We start from the raw sequence: 22,706 nt of genomic DNA, 5'->3' as shown, positions 1-22,706 counted from the left end.
AGGGGAAAGAATATATAAATAACTGTACGATCAAATATGTCACAAATAAAAAAACAATTACAGCAAAGAGTGCGTGCACGTGCAAAGAAAAAGGGGCAAGCACCAAAAACAGGCACTGGGTTGCTATCGTCTCACTGTTTCTTTAAAATGTACTTTGTAGTAGTCGCAGGTACAGGCAGGCAGGTAGGTAGGTAGGTAGGCAGGCAAGGAAGTGCAGGCAGCAAAAATCTGGCTCAGCAGGTCATTACCTTGTCGGGAGATTCAGCCTTCAGCAGCTGCTGAATGAGCAGGTCTTGGGACTTGCGGTAACTCTTATCACTGTTGTCGTCATTATTCAGCAACTATACCAGGGAAAGGGAAACACAGAGGATTGCACCTTGGTCAGAATAGAGGTCGATGGCGTGCAATCCACACATATCCGGTTTAAGACACAATATCAGTCCATGTACTTGTGTGCTTTGCATAAATTTTTTCAATATTAATTTTTTTTCAACAACAAGCAATCAAGGCAATAAAAGGTAATGCAACTCCATGCAATTACATATATTACCCCTTCAATGTGCTGATGGTAGCACGCCCGACCTATTCACATGTTGAAGTCAAGGCGATTCCTTGGCACAGCATTTAATAGGAGGAACTTAATCAGACATACTATCAAGACATTATGCAACTTCACTGTAGAAGTGCAATAAAAGAAAATGCCTGAACTTTAATGGGACAACCTGTGGTTCCTTCACCACATCAAGGCAGCAGTGACTGCATCTACTGTCACCTGCCTACTTTTGCGCAAAAAACATTCGGCCAACACAGTAGACCAACATAAATGCAGAGTTACACATGTGATTTGCAGGTTAAAGAAGCATGGTATGCACCTCGAATAAATGTTCTTACTGCGCGATATGAACATACTGTTAAGCCCTGTTCTTTTGCGAGCCTTTAATTTTTGCGAATGTCGCAGGAAGCACATATTCACAAAATCTCGCACTCCCTTAACCAAGGGAGCACTGCAGACACAAGGATCCGCTACATTGATAAAGTCACTGTGCCTTATGTGAACGAACGCCAGATGATTTGCTTAAACCCTAACGCCAAAGCATTATGCTTGTTTGACGTGTTTGCGGCGCATCCAACGGAGACCGTCCTACAAGAGCCACGGGAGAACAGTATTGCGTACGATTTTATACCTGCAGGTTGCACAGGTGACCTCTAGCACCTAGATGCACATTTCAGTGGCACCTTTAAGTCCGACATGAAAAAGAAGTTCACATTCTGGTACGCCGACATGGATGTGCAGCAGCTCATGGAGGAGAAGGTAGCGAAGTCAATTTTACAACATCATTTATGAAGGAGCTGCACGTCACTTGGTTAATACATAGAAGTATCGCAGCCATTGCGGGATAAACCGGAGGTTGCGCACACGGAGTTTCTTGATACAGGCATTGATAAGGCGTTTATTAAATATAGTAGTTGAGATAGTTATTTTAATAAAACTGCGACAATAATGTTGTAGAAAGTTGAATTTTTTGTGATAAAATTTGACACCACGGTATCTCCCCTTATGTGTCATGTCTTCAGCAAAATTTTCACGTGCCCCGCATAAAGCTCATGAACTTTTCTAATTCTCCAAAAATTAAGGGCTCGCCTGTTTGCACATCGCCGGCAGTGCAAATTGCACTCCAAATTTTGCGCTCCATCGGAGTGCAAACTATTCCCGATGGAAGTCGCACATGTCCTGAGAAAACTTGTTTACAAGAACGTGCACACTGCAGCCAAGCAAACTCTTGTAGCTCTTTTTAGCATGTTACGACGTCAGCACATACAAGCACGCTTTTTTTAGCCCTTCCATGCTCCTTTAAGTGTGCCTATCAACACCTCATCACAGCAACATGGCAACACTGCCATAGCTTGCACAAGGGGAGAAGCTGATATTAGAAAGCTGACCTAAAACTATGTTTCAAACAGGATCTAACCAGAAAACACAACCATCAAGGGCAGCTATAAATTTCAGACCATCAACAATTTCAGGCCTTGTTGTGCAATGAACGAAAAAAAAAGCAGACTACACAAGCATGCAACAGGGCATCCGTAGCAGGGAAGAGCATATTTGTGCAGCAAAAAATACAACATGCAAATAATCCTTACAAGAAGCACATCTGGACGTGAGGCAACATACAAGTGCAATATGAACACACATTCTTTGGCAGGCAAAAACAAATGCAGGCAAAGCTCCAATAAAAAAACATGGCACACTTCTCTAAATACATGCTTCAAACACACATGCAATGGCAACATGCTTCTATTTAGCACAATCATGAACCCTTCTTCAACAACAAATGTAACATTAGGATGTGGTTGCACGAAGATGTAGCATTTTTCACACAGTGCGAACACCACAGGCTACCACAAAACAGTTGCTTTTTTTATTAGCTATGTTGCATAGCTGACGTCACTGGCAAACATGTTCTTCTGCTTGTAAAACTGTAAAAGTTATCCATGACAGAAACCCTGAGACTAGGGAACAAAAAGGGGCACACACATACACAAGTCTTGAGCCCCATATGTCCCTTTTTGTTCCATAGTCTCGGGGGGGTTTCATCATGGGTGCCACCCACCACATACCACCAGCTTGCTTGCTTTTTGTCGACTCTACCCTTATAGTAAATGTCAGTTATTTTGCTGTACAGTAAAGTTCCTCCACACTGAAATTCAAGGTAAATAGCTCTCCCTTTTTTCCTTTTTGCTGTTCTTGTTCTTTCGGTGTATTAAATTTTGCCTTGCTTTGTACTGCACACTGAAGTCTATCACCCACAAGAGCCCCTTATGCCTGATAGTCCTGATAGACAGTGTGCACTATCAGCATGTAACATTATTACTACGCAATCAATACCAAAAGCCGAACGGAGGCACACTGTTTACAAATACTATTGCCTAAAATCACTATCAGAGATGCATGTGTCATATTACAGTATACATCTCAATTTTGTTTGTTTATTTGTTTTTTTGTGTGTGTGACACTAAAGTTTTCACAATCACTAACATTAGCTTGTATTGGCTTCATTTTGGTCATTCCTCAAAAGGTGAATGGTCCTGGATTACTGTGTTTTCATTGTTGTTCTTTGGGACACTTTTGGCTTTATTTGAGAATAAATTTTGGGAGGCCTTCAATCATGAAGCACTTTGTTGCATGTGCCCTAAATTCTGCAAGTCAAACAGGAAACTTGTTTTGCTATATTGATTGCACAGGCCACAAAAATACGTTAGCCATATGAGACCCATGTCGCTCTTGGTTGCGCAGGTAATTTCGGTGTATAGGAGCTTGTGGTACAGCAGTTCTGACTGGGTCTCTGAGAAGCATAACATGCTACAAAGAATTCCACGTCCCAAAAAACAAAATGGTGACACGACATTCAACCTCAAATTTCCTACAACCAACTACAGATACACTGTTGGCCATTTAGGATTGTCCCACGTTCAGTGAAATAGTTTTTTTTTTTTTCAAGGAACAACGGAACCTGTATCGTACGAAATGAATTTTCATAGCACATTTAGTCACCATTCCTTGCATGAAGCATATTTATAGTTATTCTCAATGCAACCACTGAAAACTTCCTGTCTGAACGTTATTCAGCCGTTTTTCCGCTCATTTTCAGTAGGGTTATCCCTGGTAAAACTCGTTTACACCCCACGATTAGTCTCACATTTGTCCATTTACAGTGTTTCGTGTCCTTACACAGTAATGTCATTTATTGGCAGCTAGCAGATGTTGACAACAAATGGTCTACACTGCATTGTCATACATGAATATGTCATGTAAAGCTCAACTGCTAATGGTTCACACTTCCCATGTAGACGCTGCAATGTGGCTCATGGGTCAATCCCATTACAAACATGGCACAGAGAATGGACACAGGCAAACACTTTTAAACATGCAAAGCAGTCCACTTTATGCCATTTGACAGGCAAAGACAAAGGCAAAAAAATACAGAAACCCACGATGCAAGACTCAAAAGATCATTGACAGTTCGAATGCAATGGGGTAAAAAAACTTCACACATAATTACTCTATAGGCTGGATTAAAGTAGTCCCACGTATTTCACGGTATGCACCAATAAAGCAGGGAATGCAGCATGCCACAAAGCACTGTAATATTTTGAAGCATGTCTGCAAAGACAAACATTTAGAAACCTGGAACAATGGATTCAGACACTGGCGCTGACTCAGATGCTTGGAGAAAAAAACAGTTGAATAAACACCCGAGTCTCCAGTTGCAATCTTTTCCCCGCTGAACACCTCTGCCTCTATAGTTACAGTTTTGGGTTTTACATTTATGTAATGGGTAGTCGTTATGATAGATTACCATTATAATTCACGCAACATTTTTGGAACAATATTCATAAATTGCTTCGAACAGCAATTTTTTAGCTGTATTCCGTTATCATATGCAGGTTCTGCGGTATCCGAACAAAACAATTAACGAAATGCAACACACTGGCCCCTTACACTCACAACACAGAAGACATGACACCTGTACGACAGAATAGCACGAAACAAAACAAGAACAGCAATCAGCCTCACATCAAAAGCTGCTGCTATTCATAACAGGCTGTTCTACTCCTTGGCCTAGAGCTGCACTGATCCAAAATATTGGTGGCTAGAAGGACTCTACAAACACCTCTTATTTCACAGAACCAATTCTTTCTTTCCAAAAGTGGTTCTCACAATAACCTGCCAGAGCACAAAGCTGTAGTGAAATTACATACAGCAGTGCTGAATACCCTGCTATACTTTGAAATCCACTACACTGTATATATTTTGTGATTTTAATCACAAAGTTCTCTTTTGAGTGAGAATATAAATTTGAACGAAAGATGTATACTACTATTGTTAACTTGAACACAATATAGAGTGTTTAAGTGGTTCTTATACTTCGAGTGTCAATGCACTGATATTAAGTTAAATTAAAAGCTGTATCCCCAGGAACGAGCATTGTACGAGGGAACGAAAAGCATTAACTAATCGGCTTTTAAATACACTTAAAACATGTTGGGCCAAGCAGAATCTTTAAATTTGTTTGAATTAACCGGAAGTATGAAATATTCGAGCTTGGATTAACAGTTTGGAACAGTTCGGCTTGCATCATAGTGCTAGCGACACATTCCCTTCATGATGATGATGGAAGCCGGGTACCCAAGTTTGAGGCAATGCTAAACCCCTCCCAGTTAAATGCATAAATGGTGCAGTTCCCTAGAAAACCTGCAGCATTTGCCACCATGTGTAAGAGCTAACATCTCCGCTTACAGTGCAGGCTAAGGTCCCCGATCACAGTGCAGACCACACCTGCAAGCACCCTTCTATCAATTAGGAAAAGGATGTCTTTCCCAAAATTCACGGAAGTTCCCATTTGGCAATCATTTCCATGGCATTCTGTCCGAACTTGAAGCCCACTCACGAGCCCCTCTCGCTGACTTTATTCCCAACAAGTAACACACAAATGAATGCACACAATCCTAATCATCTGTGGAGCAAGGAAAAGAGGAAGAAAGCCTTCTTGCTTACCCTTCGCAACATGTTGTTCCCTCCGCTGTCACACTTCCGCACGTTTGCTGCTGCCGACGATTCGCCTTCTTCATCTTCCTGGTTCAGGAGCTCCCTAAGGATGACGTTTTCGGCCCGCCCACCCTCCTCTCTGCTGCTGCTGGGAGTATCATTTGCTCCGCCGTTCCCCCCGCTTTCATCCAGACCCTGTGTCAGCAGGTTGCGCAGCTTCTGTGCAGACGATGCGGACGCGCTCTCATCCGCAAAGGAGGATGGAGCATAAGGCACAGGGCTCTCGGGGGGCGGTGGCTGCTGTGCCGGAGATTCAGTGGGAGGCTCTTCGTCCCAACTCGATGAGGGGAACATCTCCATGGTGAGGTCGTGGAGCTGAAAGTCTTGGCTTCCACCTGGTGGGCTCAGGTGGAATGTGGAGAAAGAAGGTGCCGGTTGCACAGTGGTCACAGTTCCGTTCAGACCCACCACTGCTGTTGATGTCGAGGACGTGGACGACGAAGTCGTAGAGGAGGAAGACCCGTTGACGGGTTGTGGAGTACTTCGTGGGTTCGGGCTCGGAGCTTCTTCTGAAGGGGCTTCGCTGTCCCTAGATGAATAAAATGATACACACAACACAATTTCCATTACAAAAAGTATAAAATGCAATGCTCGTTATTCAGCAAATTTTAGCACACCATGTCACTCTTGAAGTATAGAGGTACTACTAGGGTGCCCGCGGGGGCTGGGGGGTCAATACTAGCTCCCTCTGTCTAGGGTGGAGACACCCTTTGTCGAAGCGGATGCCACAAAGCCCGTTTTTTTAGGCCCATACTTACCATGCATGAATGCTCTGTACAGATTTCACCCACTTTTTCAAACCTCCTCTGCTATGTATTTACTCAACTCCAAAATGTAGTGTGTAGCTAAGCATACAGCTACACTTTACTGAGTGCATTGCGAACTGTGCATGGGCATAAAAATTGTGAAAATTCATAGCAGACAACGTGGTTGCCTTCACTCTATGCAGAGGGGGCTAGTACTCAGGCACCCTACTGAGGTTGTCGTAACAGCAGGGTACGATGCTTTCAGGAGACTCAAGCACCCACGAAATTGAAGTGAGTGAAAGCTAAAGAAGTGTTTTCAGCTTTGGGCAACTTCATTTGAGAAAAATAAAAGATGAGGAGAGCATGCCCCAAAATACAAGCAACGTGAGCAATGCCAATGGCCACTGTAATAGCATGACAAAACCTGCTTAGGAACACGTGGAAGCAAGTCGCTGCATGACTATTGCCTATTTGTCTTGGGTTAATCAGTGTTGGAAGCACATTTAAATCCTTTCAACATAGCCTCATCCTAGTTTTCACACCCATTTTTAGGTCACCAATAGTGTACAACGCTAAAAAAAGAGGAAAGCTCTGAAAACAAATGGAACTCCATCTTAGAACACAACACTCTTTCTCCCATTTTGGGGCATGTAAGTTATTGAGAGGCTGCCACGAAAACCATGTGTGGAAAGGACTCACCTAATTATGGAATGCGTGGCCATGATGAACTCAGGCTCGTTTGTAACCTGGTTGAAGTTGAAGCGTTTGCTCTTCGTTTGCACCAGCAGGGATTTGTCGTGAGACACCTTCAGCCGGTAGATGGTGCTCGTGTGCAAACCCTGATGCAGAGCTGCGTATTTTAAGAAATAGAAAAAATTGTGAGAAACATAACGAGAACTCAGCGACCTTCGGCTCGTAAATAGAAACACCAGCAAACACTTTCATTTACCAGAACAATATTTGTGTGTGTTATGAACACACAATACTGAACAATTTGGTATCTGTTGTAAACTGAACAGCAGCACTACAAACATTTTAGGCAGACTAGTAGTTTGTACAGTGGGAACCAAGGTTTCTCCACATGGCACATTTTCTATTCATGCCCTGTACACTGACGATAACCCTCTAGAGTGCTGAATTGCTATTGCGACAGTAAACCAATGAGAAGAAGTCATAAATAACATGCAAAGACATTTGGTACTTGCTAATGTTTGCATGTGTTTAAGTTAGGATATCAGTGATATTTTGAACACAGGATGATTCCTTCCTCTGAGCTATGATGGAGCAGAGTTTTTCATCAAGTGTGTTGATCACAAGTGACCAGCAACTAAGCACTCGCAGCTACACATTTCCCCACACAATCTTTCTGTCATTCAGTTGACTCGGATATGCTCTTCAACTAATTTGAAATGAGTCTTTTGGATATAACTGCATCAGCCATCATTTAAAAGGGAAATTGCGGTAAAAATGGACTGCATTAACAACTACAGTGAACCTTCGTAACTCGAACTCGCTCATCTCAAAATATCGGTTATCTCGAATATTTTTGTGTCCCGATCCATGTCCCAATGCTTCCTATATATTTGGGCCCTTTTAAGTCGAAGCTTTTTTTTTTCCCAAGTACGGATATCTCGAAATCCGATCACCGGTAGGTCTGCGTACCTACGGCTGATAACGTGCATTCTTCGGTCACCCAGGCTAGGTCAAGGTCAAAGCCTTCAGTCCTAGTGACTCACGCCTCACGCGCCGCTAGCTGTGGCAGGCAGACAGCACTCCCCTTTCCACCCAACGTCACTCCTCCTCCTCCTCTGTATTCGTCCGAGCATCTCTTCGTTTTGATCTTCGCGGCGCCATGATGGCTGAACAACGCGCATGAAAGTCCCTGACTTTGGAGTGGAAGGTGGCACTTATCAAAGGCCTGGTAGCAAGTTCATCAAGCCAGTAGCATAAACTGTTTCATTCATGCGGGTTTCTGGTCTTCCACCGCCGTACCGGAGCCAGCAGACCACTTCAGTGGCTGTGATGAATTGTGCAACGACGTGATGCGCCTCGCATGTTTTGGGGAGAGTGACTTAGGACTTCGAGGACTATGCGCTTTACGACGCCGATGTTCCAGTAGCGGTGAACTGAGTGATACAGAAATCGTCGAGAGTGGCCGCGGTAGTGACGTGCCGGGAGGAGCGTCTCTGCGTTGCATTGAAGTGCTTGAAGATGCTTTCTTGTTCACAGACGCAAATGCCAAGCAGATTGCTATTACGGAGTTATTCAGTCTTAGATGATGTTAAAAAATAAATGGCTTTGAAATTGTTTACGAGCCTTATTACTGGAGGAACACTTTTTTTTTACGTTTCATAACATAGCGCATTGTGCTAACATCGTGGCAACGTAATTTTCGCTGTTCGCTTAGCTCGAAACCCCGCTTATCTCGAAATTTCCGGTTTTTACGACTTCGAGTTATCGGGGGTTTACTGTACATGTGTGTCAAGAAATAGACTGCTTGTGTGTCCAAGTTTTTTTTTTTCTTTCAAGCTGCTAGCCACTTGGGCCCGGTTTCACCAACGCTGGCTAACGTTGAACCAAGATTAAGGGTTGCTAAAACTTGAACATAACGCTCAATTCTTTTTTACAAATGTTAGCTGGTGACGTGACGAATGTTTCAGTGACAACAACTCCTTATAGTGAAGCAGAGTTAACCGTTAAATAAGGGATCGTTGATCACGGTTCAAATGTTAATCGACATGGGTGAAACCGGGCCTTAGAATGGTATTGAATGCACTCACTTTCTTTGAGATGCTGGTCGAGCTTCTGGAGCTCCCTTGAATCGCAGAGCTCTTGAATAGCACGTCCGACCAATGATTTGTTGAGGTACTGACTGTAAGTCGACGATACACCACTGGGAAAGAAGAAAGGAAATATGAGAGTAGGATACTTTACAATTTTACCGCAATAACAGTTTCTCAACCACAATTCCACAGCAAATGCAACCAGTGTCATACACACCTCGTATCGACGGCAAGGATTTTACCGCTGAGGTCGAGTCTCGTAGTAAATTGCTCGACACCTACAGAGGCAGGGCTTTTCTCGTTCGACGGGATGCGTCGGGCAACACAAACAAGGCAGTTTTGAACTTCTGGAAAAAGGAGAAACACATTAGCTTTCAACAGTGACAAAATAACTTGAGGTAATGTAGTCAAATATAAACAGCACTGCAAAAATGGCAACAGACCTTAAAGTTTAGTAATCATGGTTAAGAAATAGCAAAACCACCAAGTTAGCAGTCAATACTTCCAAGTCGAACCATTGATACTAGCATACATCCAAGCACTTTACCTCTTCAACGTTAAAGGGTCTATCGCATACGGAAACGTGCGTATGAGACCAACGCAGTAATGTTTTGTACCGCTTCACAGCCTACTTAGTCAAGATTCTCGTTTGCAAACAGCCGATATATTAAATAAATGAGTTTTAAAGATTCACATTGCCTCTGCGGCTAAAGAAGCTCCTGCGATTTGAACATCGTGGCGACACAGGCCAGGCACACCAATGGGAACACAGCGCAGGAGGTTGTCTCCGAGCCTCACGTTCACACCGCAATACGCTAAGCGTAAAGTCACCGGTACATACGTCTACTTTCGCTTATCAGTGATCTCTGATGTGACCACGTCGAGTGGAACAGGGTGTTACATCCCTGGCTGCACGAACATCTCCACCGCAACCCAGAATTCTACTTCTCGTGGCAAGTTGGGTCACCAAAGGGGTGCTCCCTCATTGGACATGTCGGCACCAGAACGTGCTCCTAATGAACTTGTCCGTGAGAAGTTTTCTCCGAGTTTAGAGGGGGATTCGGGCATGCTCTCAACATGCGGCATCTGCTCTTGCCACGCGTTACGTCAATTAAATAATGGCATTTGAAGAAAAGGCACCGGCAGTGGGATTCAAACCCGCACCGTCTGAACGGAACTGAACTGCACGGAAACTACTTCACCAATTTGAGTCAGATTTTTCGGCGTCAATGGCGGTGATGAACGAGGAGTAAAACGGAGCTATAGTTTCGGAATTGTCTGGATACATGCAAGTGCCACTATAGGCTAAGGAAATATTTATTTTACTTCATGATATGAATGAATCTCAGTCAAAAATTCAGTAGACAGAAAAAGAAGAACGCCACCGTTGGACATTACACGCCTCAACGAATATTTCAAAGAAGCCGCAAAACTGCACAGAATCGTGTGTATTCCTCAAGAGCAGGTAACATCGTCAAGAGTTGGGAGCGCTCCATTTGCAACAGCACGATCGTCTCCGCTCTTCACTTAACGTTGGAAGTCTGCCAACAGCTGTGGCAAGGAGACCAAAATCGGCTGTCGGGAAGCAATGTTGCCAGACTCATTGCATACTGTGCACCCTATGACACTGTACTTCTCCAAACTAGAAATTAATGTTATGACACTCCTGCTGCACATAGCGAAACTATATTTTGGGAGACACTGTGAGACACGTGGATTGCAATGGCTTAAACTCCGCAAGATTCTGAAGACTCGAGATTTCGTCCGTGGTGGCAAGGGATGGTCGCATCCAGAAACCTACATATGAAGCCGACACCACTATGTTTAGCATCGGCCAACAATCTACCTGGATAATTTTTTTTGTCCCAAAAGTGCTTAGATATTAAACAAATTTTAAAGATCAGCCCTGCTTCCGGGGCTGCAAAAGCTCCAACGGGGGTGACATTCCTCCCTAAACAGATGATTGAGAGTGCGGCGCTCAGAGGAGGGATGTGCTATCCAGACACTTTGCAACTCTATGAGACGCCCCACATGGCCGCAGCATTCCTTTTCTCAAGATTGTGCACTCATTGGTTCTTGGGGAGTGACGTTCTCTCATTTTTCCACACAGAGAATTCTGGCATACTCTCAACATCCGGCGTCTGCTCTGGTCGTGTATTCCGTGGAATAACGGTTGAATTATGCCCCTAATTCGGGTGGTATTTCCGATAGAGTGGTCCGTGGTGCACGAGTTATAAAGTGGCACTATAGTTTTGAAATAGACAAACTGATGCGACCATCTCTTTAAGCGCACCGACCATACAGTGCCGAGAAAAGACCCTTATTTCACGTCGCTATATTCACTGGATGCTCGAAATCGAATTCAGTACAACAATGTTGCAAACATCACACGAGGTGTGTGCTGCAGCATTTTATTGGAAAGTAATGTTTTCTTTTTGACCTACGCTTGAAAAAAACTGGTGTTAACGTGACGGTCTCCTCCAGAAATGTGCATATGAAACAAGTATCATAATGTGTGACATACGGGAGCCCATTCTGACAATTTTTTCCCTCAGCAGCTAAGGAAGCTTGAGCAGTATAAACATCGTAACCGTGAAGAAATACGCTACATAGAGCGATCATATCCAGTTCATATCAGACTTATAGAGACGTCTGCGTAGTTCAGGTCCTAAAGTGCAGACTGTACACACACTTCTCCGGGACACCCAAAGCACATGTCACTCTACTCTCTTTTTCCCCAACGCAGTTTCCTTTCCACCTAAAACATGCTCTGTAGTGAAACCGCTTTTGTGGCAGCCTAAGCTGATTTTTAATCCCATGTGCAAGAGAACCACGTGCATGAAGTGAACCTGAAACCCTTGAACGCGACAAAAAAAAGGAGAGGGTAACGCGATGGTTGCAGGAAATTCGTGTGCACGGGAATGAGGCTACCCACCCGTCCCTAAGGTCGTAACCTTTTTCTTTTAATTTCCATTTTCAGACACGACTGCAACATGCGTGTGATTTCGAGCGCCTATATTGAGTGACAAAAGCTCACGTTGAAATCGTGTAAACATGGTGCACATTTTCCTGCAATAGCACACTATATATATAATGAAAGAGTCATTTTAGAGAGAATATTAATGTGTGTGCAATGTTACGAGTCTTGGAGCACATGCAATCCTTCCTATGTCATGCACATGTTGGTAACGTTCTGTTTCCTAAGCCAAGAGAATTTCCATTACGCTACGCAAGCAGGTCAGCCTCTCGTGCAGCCCCTCAGCTTTTCCCTTTCGCCTCGTGCACGTAGAACGGTCTCACTGGATCGCCCTTAAAGGGACACAAAACAGGTCGACGAACATTCTCCAATTATTATGCTCAATGAAAGAACGTAGCTCACAATATCCAAATATGAAATTCTTTCGCTTCTAGAGAGCGCCTTTAACACAAAACGATACAGTTCAAAAAGCATAATCCGCGCCAGCCTCTCCTTTTCCTTGGAACCAGGTCACATCACCATATTCCAACGCATAGCAACAATCGTTCCCATCGTACAAAATGTAAAGAGGGAATCATTCCACCCCATACACTGAAACTCCGCTAACACCTCTGCAGACAGCCAGTTGAACAGTTCAAAGGTAGGGCTCACCAGAATCGGAGTCGGCATTCTCACTGTTCTTGTCCCCAGGGTAGGGCAGGAAAATGGCAGAGATCTGCATGTTTTCATATTGTGACACGCGGGTCTGCTTCTCTTCCATAGTCTCCTCGGCGGCATCGGGGGGCTTGACAAGGAACCGGCAGTGGAACGAGCGGCTCTTACTTGATGCAGGAGGGGGTTCCGAGGACCAGCCAAAACCATTACCTACACACGCACATTCCCCCTTCGGATTAATCCAGCTGAAACATACTACAGCAAAGGGTACCTCAGCAAGTGCCAGACACTGGCCTCTTTTTAGATTAAGCTCAGGCAACAGAAAATGACTAGCAGACAAAAGTGCAACTACAGGGTTCACCAAGATAAACTTTGGGGTTTGTAATGGAGATCGAACAAACAAAAACAGTGTCGGGAAGCTAAAGTAGATGTTAGAGAACGTATTATGCACCAAAATTTTTGTATCGATAATGTCACTTGGCCCGTTTCTCTGCGGATAAATTGTGAAAATAAAAAGTAAAAAACGCTGCTGCCTTAACATTTCTATTCGGCTATACCTGTGTTTCAGCTCCTTCCATCAGATGGCAGCACGGTCTAACACGGTTTTGCAGACAATATCAAGACCATACTAACACGATATGAGAAGTACAGTTCCACTTGTTCACTTGGTTTCAATATCGTCTGCAATGCCGCGTTCAACCATGTCGCCATCTAACCGAAGGAGGTGAAACACAGGTAGAGACGTCTTTTTTAATTTCCGCGATTTATCTGCAGACGAACAGGCCAAGTGGCAGTATCGATGTAAAATTTTGGTGCATAATACTTTTCTAACATCTACTTTAGCTTCCCGACAATGTTTTTATTTCTTTTATCTCCGTTACAAACCCCAAAGTTTATCTTGGCGATCCCTATACATCATATGTATGCAAGTGAGCACTGTATCAAACTACAGAAAATATTTCGATAGCATTTTTTATTTTTTAGATAGAATTTTCGATAGAATACAGCCACATTTCAAGTAGAACAGCCCAGAACAGTCACTGAAGGGCAGATATTTAACAACTGATCTTAAAAAAATAATAAGGGGGAACAACACAACTCTTCCTAGACACCAAAGCTGGGTAATACGAAATGCTTGTGCATATACGGGACTACAACGAATGGACGATAATTTTCTAACTATCCTAAACTAGTTAACAAATTTTTAGGGGCACAGAGTAAATTCTACTCGTTTTTATGTATACGGCAACGCTGGTGCAACCAGTACCATCGATTGATCTTATCTTCCCCATTACCACAATGACGGTCATGCTATTCAATGTTGGCTATAACATCTGGCACCTGTGCCACCATCAGATCAGTGTACTCCAAATAGCAACTGCTAAATTTTTGATGCAAGGTCCTTAAAGGAGCAACCCCCCACCCCCTTTTTTTTGGCTGCGGCATGTTCTGCAACGAATAAAATAAGCTCTCACGAAAGAACGACGGGCACAGCTGTTGCACTTTAGCTGTAGACCTTTGTACCGCACACCTTTAAAACATCCTCCGCTCTTGGAAAGGGTGTACCGAAGGGTGAGGGAACCTCGTGACGTAGCGCATTCCCCTGGCATGTGACTCGTGACATGGAGCTGCGCAGCTCAAGTCGGTACGATTTTTTATAGTTCTTTTTTTGTTTTGTCGTCATGTTAGCGCAGCAAAGCAACTGTGGCTATGAGCAGCTAACAGATGTGGACAGATATAGGACAGCAGGAATGAGTAGGAGACGGGGGTTCGCGTGCGTCCTGGACAGAGTTCAAGGGGAACTGTGCCGACATTCGTCCGGAAAACCCCAGACAGCACAGCTGGTGCCGGGATTCGAACCCACATCGCCTCCCACTCTCGGCGTGGAAAGCGATCATACTAACCACTAAGCAGGTACGAGCAGCACGTGAGCTGGGAAGAAAGAAATGAAACAGAGAGGCCCAGGGACTAGGGTTGTCAATCGGGATATCCCGAATCCCGAAATCGCGGGATCCCGGCCAATTTTTGACGTCCCGAAGTCCCGGGATTTCGTGACAACAAATATGACAGGAAAATCAAACAGCAGTAGATCATCAGGCACAGACTCACTCCTCCGTGAGGAAATGGCACTTTTTATGACCAGAGGTGGCAGACAACCGCTGCCTCCACATGCGTACAGATATTTGCTGACTGTCGTTTCTTCTAGAGTAGAAGCTGAACGGACATTCAGTTCGGAAGCCAGTATTTGCACAAAAGTTTGCTCCCAACTAGGGGACACCACCCTCGACTCTCTGTGCTCACTCAGGTCGCGTGTTAATCATTGTACAAGGTGATACGCAAGCAGCGACGGTGTCGTAAACCGTTTAGTGTTTCCTTTCTTTCCATTCGTTCCTTTTTTGCGTATGTTCTTGTTCTTCATTAAAGTGGAATGTTACACCGTTTGAGGAAATTGTAAAGTAATATTTCCTGTTCTCCTTCAACTGTAATGGGACTGGCCTTCTTTTCACGCGCCACAGTGAAATGCAGATAAACAAAAAAGTGGCATATCATAGCAAAATAAATAAATAAAATGTAACCATTTCGCCGTCACTATTTTACCAATGTGATTACCCTGCGGATTTTTGAGTGTTTTCCTTCAGGAAAAGGTAGAATTGACAAAGCGCGCATGAACTGCGCAGAACACGCTGATATAAACACTTGACGTAGATGGACTTGGAAGTAAAGTCCTGCACGGCCCGCGGTGTCCGCGGGTGACCCGCATTTTGTTGCGAGTGGCGGGTCCAGGTTTTCGGTGTCGTGCGGGCAGCATTGTTGACGGCGAAGTGGGCAGTGGGTCGGGTGTGGTCGGCACATTTTACCAAAACACTATTAGGAAGTACACAGAGTTGCCCAATTTCTTACGCATCTGTACTGTAGTGACTCGAAATATGACGTAAAACATTGCTGACAAAGGCAGAACAAACGCTCAAACCGTTAAGGTGCAACAGCTCCTGTGTGCTCTTCTCTATGTATGTCACGTTTCGTATCATTCCTCAAGTCACAAACCATCACACATTTGCACCTTTTTTGCCCCCTACGCTGATGTCGCACAAGAAACCATGCACACAGACGTATCTAATCATCAGGCACAGACCAGGGAGTACTCTCAGTTGGGTGCGGGTGAGCTTTTTGAAAAACATATGCGGACTGCGTGCGGATGCGGGTGTAATTTCTAATGGGACGCAGGTTGCGTGTCGGGTGCGGATTTGCACACGCGGGTACGGCTTGGATGCAGGTCAAATAATTTTGACCCGCGCAGGACTTATTTCAAGCACCATATGAACTTGTGACAATTCCGAAATCCCGGGACTGCAAAAATGGCTCGGGATTGACAACCCTACCGGGGACTCTTCGACGTCACGCAAGGATCGTGTCGGCTGTCTGTGGCTGCTTTCTCAGTTTTCTGTTTTTGACTAAACCGATGGTGCCCTGACAATACACAGCACGGCAGAAATATTTTCACAGTGCGACCCCTGATGGACAGCTCGACAGATGAGACAGGGTTTCGAGCCACGTTAAATGTCTCCTCATTACTCCTTTAAAGGTGAACTCTTTCAGCCCAGTGGCCAATGCTCAAGGATGCTGGCATCTGCATAGGCCATGCACCCACATGTTATGGATGTCACACAGAGGAGCCGTTTCTACCACTGTATGACACAGAACAAACAGCCACATGCATATATAAGGAACACCGTGCTTTACCTATGGACATTGGCAGCAGATTACTGCTGAAGCGCCCATGGTCCCCGTGGTGGATGATGTTGTAGATGCTCTTCCCGTCTAAGTCTTCAGGTGTGTACTTGATGAATGAAGTAATATTTTCGGACACAAACTCAATTTTTCCCTCTGTGTTCACAACAAACAAAAATCCGTCAAGTGCCTGGAAATACACGTAACAGGTATGCCATTAGCGTCACGATCTGTGCATGTTATACTTCAGGAAGGCATGCTCAGAACTGTTTCAAGTCACAAAGACATTAGATCAATGGCCAAACCCCCACACCCTCCAGAAAAATAAAAAATAAAATAAAAATGTTGCAGCATGTCACAAATGTGATGGCTAAGAACATGCCCATAACACTGATTCCAGACTGGAGAAAACACTAGGTCAGTTCTGGCATAGAAAGCCAACTGTTCAGTCCTTCACATAACAATAGATGTGCTTTCTCAATGGTTATAATTTCAAAATCATTCGTAGCACTGATATATATGCAATAGCTTAGATGTTTGGACCATGGGAAAATAATGAACCGAAAAACACAATATATTCAAGAACCGTGCGCTGAACGGTGCTTGAGGAATGTTTCAAAATAAAACAAAGCCGCCCACCTCTAGCAGCAGCGGTCCTAACACATCGCTTCCCAAGATGGTAGGTTTGCTTGAGGAAACCTCGCTTTGCTGCAAGTCATCACTCTGTCCGCTTTCTGGAGAGAGACAGTACAGTGAACTAAGTTGGAAGAAGAGCTGAGTGGGTGAGCTGGTGCCCAACTCGAGAGAAGACAAAGGGCATAACAGGAAATATTTCCTCGTAAAATATGATACTGCAAAGGTGATTTCTATCGCCCCTTTATGTGTTTCAAAAAATTTCAACTTTAGGTTCCTAAAAATATTCCAAGAACCACAAATGCATGTTCCACTGAAAATACTAAGGAAACCTCACTGGCTGCACAACAATTAAGAACACATGAAACGCTTGAACAGTTGAAATATGCTCGCCCTGAAAAAACCAGACAGCGGCAGGATTTCAACCACGCACTCTCGAGAGGTGTGTGGTTCAAATCCTGCCGCTGTCTGGCTTTCTCGACGACTGCCATATTACAACTGTTTGTGTTCTTAGGCACCTTGAGGTTAGTGTTGTGTTCATCTGTTGCGTGTTTCAGCCTCAGAACCGTTCATTTCCAGCATTGAAAGCATTTGGCGTATCAGTGCCCATCCAGTTCCCATCATCTGAGCGAACTGAAACATCCGTTACTTATCGAACAGACCCAGCTCTGTGAGCATGTGGCCAGTTCCATGTCAAATCGAACAAGCCTCTACATTTGAAGGAACTGAATGAACGGGAAAAAAATATATGTTGAAGCCACCAATGAATTAGGAAAAATAAATGCTTTCAGAACTCTCTATGGGACACGGTTCAGGAAATAGGAGAGGAGGAAAAAAACTCTCTCAGAAGATGATGTAGTCGCACGTGGGTTTGAGCATCACCTGCAACCCTATTTCTTATTTCATTATAGACCACCTAGGACACAAGAGGCTCCTGCATTGGCAGTGCTGTGTCGATGTTTCGTTTATCCGGGAAAAATTATCAAAGTTGACTCAGAGCACCAAAAAGCACCATATTCACTGAAACATTCCTGGCAATGTACAAGACGGATAAGACTAAGCCTTATGCCATTTGATTTCTCATTCACGGGGCTATCGAATGATATATAATTTGTTGCCCTACTCTATCAGGGATGTAAGCGATACCTCTTGCAGTAGCACCATACCTCCGAAAAATGACAAATTTCAGAAGCCTGTATCTAAAAAACCCCACCAAAAACTCCCCTCAAAAATTTGGCATGTCATAGATAGACCCTTAGGCTACACACAGAACAAAAATCGAAAATCGGACTTGATCGGTATGCGCACTGTGAATGTCTTGCTGGCCCTACACGCGGAGCAGAATCAAGCGGTGGCGTGGCACCGCGTCCTACATGTGGCAAAATCAAATTTTCCAAACAGACTTTCAACTTCTGTCTTCCCATGAAAACTAGTTGCTATCATTGCAAGCCGTTCAAAGTGTTTGCGTTTATAATGGTGTTATAAACTTATAATCGCTCAATGCAGATTGGGGAGAACCAGATGCCTGAAGTAAGACTGTCGAACCAGACGTGCTCGCATTTTTCACCGGACGTGTGGTAGGTGCGATGCCATGGACGATACGGCGCAGCAATGCAGGGGTCTTCACACACGGTCTATAAAGGGCACTTGGTGCTCTTCTGCAGCGGAGGATGATGTAAAATGGATGGAAAGGATGATATGATGTGTTAAAAGGACTATCGCATCCGGGAACGTATGTATGATACCGATAGGGTAATGTTCGTCACCGCTTCAGAGTCAACTTTGCCAAATTTCATTTCCGAAAACAGCTTACATATTAAGTAAACGAGTTTTAAAGGTCCGCATTCCATCTGCAGCCAACGCGATGATGACGTAAGCCCTGCACACGAATTGGAGCGCAGCGCCGGTGATTGTCTCCGAGATCGTCTGCTTGGCGTTCGCATCGCACTATAATAAGCGAAAAGTCCTCGGCAAATACGCTGACTTTCGCTTACCAGTGTGAGTGCAGATGTAACCATGTTACGTGAAACACGGCGTTACGCTCCTGGCTGTAAGAACACGTTCAATGTTAACCAGAAACAACATTGCGCGAGCCGGTAACAGAGAAGACGCCGTCCCCTAGCATTCCGCCTCGCCCGCCCGCCCGTCGGTCGGTTGCCAAGGCTACCAAGGTCCCTCCGGTCGCTCCGTGATTGGTATTCTCCATGTCAAAGGGCGCGCAGTGATTGGCCTCGTCCGTGTGACGCTTCCAGAGAGGGAATCCCGGAATGCGTCGTCTGCTCTTGCCAAGTTTTATGTCAAACTACACAGGGACAACGCTGCCAATTCGCGTCGGGTTATCGGCGTTATTATCAGTGACGAACGCGGAGTAAAAAGGCACTACAGTTTCGGAATCGACCGGGACGGATGCGATAGTCCCTTTAATGCAATTAGGACCTCCCCATGGTGGCAGCACGTCGAACCGAAGGCCATGGATGTTTGTCAGCGTCGCCAATTGGGCTGTTTCGGCAAGGTTCACAAAAGGCACCAGGAATTAGCCTTGAGTGTGTGAGACACTACACAACGACACTTTTTTGCGATTTCTGCCATCAGAGGTCCCGGGACCGTACAGAAGCAGAGGTTTTAAAAATTGCTGGAAGGCACTGCATCTCTCCTGACATAATATGTGCAGTAAATATTGGGGCTGTGTGAATAGTGAAATTTTGGTTTGAATCGAATATTTATTTCTTTGAACAATAACGTATCGAATACGTTCGAACATTCCTACGTGTACTACTACATTGAAAGCTACGGCTTGAAAAATATCCCGTCAGCATTCACATAATCAATCAGCATAGCCACTGACACATTTGTGATGTATTCCAATAGTTGATTATCCTTTGGGTGCCGGGAAACCATTCCACATGTAATGGCATTTTGAGTTATGGAGAACAAGAATTAACTTGTCACTGAGACTTAAACGTAACAGTAAACTAGCATAGCTTCGGAACGGGAACGGGAAAAGAAAAAGGAAAAGAAAAAGGGAAAGATAAGGTCGTCATAAAGGCTGCGCAGTTTTTCTGTGAACGTGCTTTTCTTACCGTATGATATAATAGAGGTCGTGAAAACAACAGAAAACTTACATACTTCACAGAAAATCGATTATATCTCATTCATAGCTTTCTGTAACAAGTGGCCCCAAACTTATTTCATCACGCTTTTGCTCCTATTAGCCGGTGGCTAGAGTTGATCAATCATTGTTACTTTGAACCTGCAAGACACTACTAGAAATGTGCGCCGCATTACGTTATCACTGCTGGTAATTGCTTTCAGGTTTCCCTTAGCCCGGAACCAACGTGCAAAAGAAACGCTAGCTAAAGCATTACTTCAAAGAACACGCTTGCAATGACGCACATCATCATGACAGATTAGTTGCGTTTTGAGCTAAAAAAATATGTTCCACTCTTTAGAGCTTGAGATGCCGCTTAATTGAACAATATTAGCACATAGCCTCGAATCATTTCATAATGCATCACGAAATAAGGCACACACGAGGTGTAATCTTCATCTCTATACAGAACTACGCTCCAACTCATAAAAAGTTTTGGATTTTTTATCGGATTGGATTGGATATGCCCCAGTGTCGCACACATTGGAACCGAAAATCCGCCAAATTTTAGCCTGTAGAAACCGAAACTGCCAGATGTGCACGTCATTGCAGTGGGTGATCAAAATACTATTCGAATCGAATGTCGAATACATTATTGCTGTATTCGGCCTGAATAATTCGAATATTGGCACAGCACTAGTAAATATGCTTCTATATGGTCCCCGTGAACAAATATACATCATGGAAGCATGCAAAAGCATTCTGTCCTTCACGGGCTCCAAGCACTTGCAATGCATGTGTGACGTCTGGTGAAAAATGAGTTCACATCTTGTTGCTCCTGAACCTACACTCAGCGATTATAACACTGTTACAAATGCAAACAGTCAGAGCGGCTTCAAATGATAGCAATTAGTTTTCATGTGAAGACAGAAGGTGAAAGTCTGTTTGGAAAATTCGATTTAGCCACACACGGGACATGGTGCAACCGCTTGAGTGCGCTCCTCGCAGAGGGCCGGCAAACAATTCCCAGTGCACCTACAGATCAAAGTCAGAATTTTGATTTTTCTTCTGTGTGTATCCTAAGAGGCTGTCTACAACATATCAAATTTTCGAGGAAAGTTTTTGGCGGGGTGTTTTTTTAGATATAGGCTTTCTGAAATTAGTCTTTTTTTTTTAAGTATGGTGCTACTTAAAGAGGTATTGCTTATGTTCCTGATAGTGTAGTGCAACAAATTACTGTAAACATATTTTTATTCGTGATGTATTAATTTTCGTGAATCACGCAGTCAGTCATTCGCGAAGTCATTTGCGACAAAAGACTTCCTTTCGCATGATAAACGTCAAGCTGTGCTCGCGAATACGATTTTTCGTGATATTTTAGCGGAAATTCATGAAAATTAATACATCGCGAATAAAAATATGTTTACAGTATACATAATTCGATAGCCCCATGAATGAGAAACTAAGTGGCATAAACCTCAATCGTATCCCTTTTGTACATAGTACGGAAAGTTGCAGTGAATATGGTTCCTTTTGGTGCTCTAAGTCAACTGTGACAATTTTTTCTAGTCAAACTAAAACCGACACAGCACTGCCAACACAGGAGACTGTTGTGACCTAGGTGGTCTAAAGCCAGGGCAAGAAATCACTATAACGCCTTGCAGGAGGCCGCTCAAACCCGCGTGCGACGACTTAGTCTTCTGAGAGGCAGTTTTTTTCTCACCTCCTATTTTCCGAACCGCATAGCGCTGAGAATTCCGAAAGTGTTTATTTATCCTAACTCACCAATGGCTTCAACATATATTTTTTCCCCATTCATTCGAGACATCAAATGTACCAGCTTGTTCTGAGATGGAACTAGCCATGTATAAAAAACGTCTCACACTTAGAACCTCAGAGTATTCTGGCACATGAAATCTGGTGAGGAGTTACAGAAGCATGTAGAACTGTGCCATATCAAAAGAAGCAAAGGATGTATGAACGAACACCCAGGCCAACTTCCGGATTGCTACGCCCCCTTACTTCCCCTTGACATAGTAAATAAATAGATAAATGAATGGCTTGTGTTACATGTATGAAAATGTTATGGAGTGGTCTAACATGCCCGCAATCCCAAAAAGACTGCTATTTGGGTGTTGTGGTGGTGCTCCAGCGCAAAAATTTCTCGTCAAGGAATGCAAGATGCAGTTACTTTGGCCACAATACAAAAGGAACATGACCCATTTGTTGTGTCATCCGTAATTTATGTGCGTATGAAACAGAATTTTTGCACTTTAGCACCCCTTTAGCAGCTAGAGATGCGAAAACACTTTCTGTGTGAGACAAAGAAGAAGAAAAAAAGCCTTCTACAGCATCAAATTTTCCGAGCTTAAAAGAAAGGCTAAACCATTGTTTCATCAGGCAGAGTTAAACGAAACTTTGCAAAAAACGTAGAGTGGGCAAGGTCTGTCTCAGAGGACAAGAGAGGTCTACAGTGTGGCTGTCAAAG

The 22,706-nt window shown here is 44.0% G+C and overlaps 1 protein-coding gene across 13 annotated transcripts in view; it reads right to left on the bottom strand.

Annotated features, from left to right (window-relative positions):
- LOC135394227 (nuclear receptor coactivator 2-like) overlaps positions 1-22,706 on the bottom strand; it is a 501,016-nt gene that overhangs the window by 38,465 nt on the left and 439,845 nt on the right. For 12 of the 13 annotated variants that reach the window (XM_064624847.1, XM_064624849.1, XM_064624853.1 and 9 more), the window contains 8 exons: positions 17,137-17,231; positions 16,510-16,687; positions 12,766-12,978; positions 9,355-9,484; positions 9,135-9,247; positions 7,054-7,204; positions 5,558-6,137; positions 249-341 (listed from right to left, as the gene is read on the bottom strand). In XM_064624847.1, the coding sequence (XP_064480917.1) occupies positions 249-341; positions 5,558-6,137; positions 7,054-7,204; positions 9,135-9,247; positions 9,355-9,484; positions 12,766-12,978; positions 16,510-16,687; positions 17,137-17,231 (1,553 nt within the window). The remainder of the gene's footprint in view (positions 1-248; positions 342-5,557; positions 6,138-7,053; positions 7,205-9,134; positions 9,248-9,354; positions 9,485-12,765; positions 12,979-16,509; positions 16,688-17,136; positions 17,232-22,706) is intronic. The other variant, XM_064624855.1, reaches the window with a different exon arrangement.

Source organism: Ornithodoros turicata, chromosome 5, assembly GCF_037126465.1.
Source record: "Ornithodoros turicata isolate Travis chromosome 5, ASM3712646v1, whole genome shotgun sequence".
In the NCBI taxonomy this organism is placed as follows: Eukaryota; Metazoa; Arthropoda; class Arachnida; order Ixodida; family Argasidae; genus Ornithodoros; species Ornithodoros turicata.
This window is presented reverse-complemented; position numbering and strand designations above follow the sequence as displayed.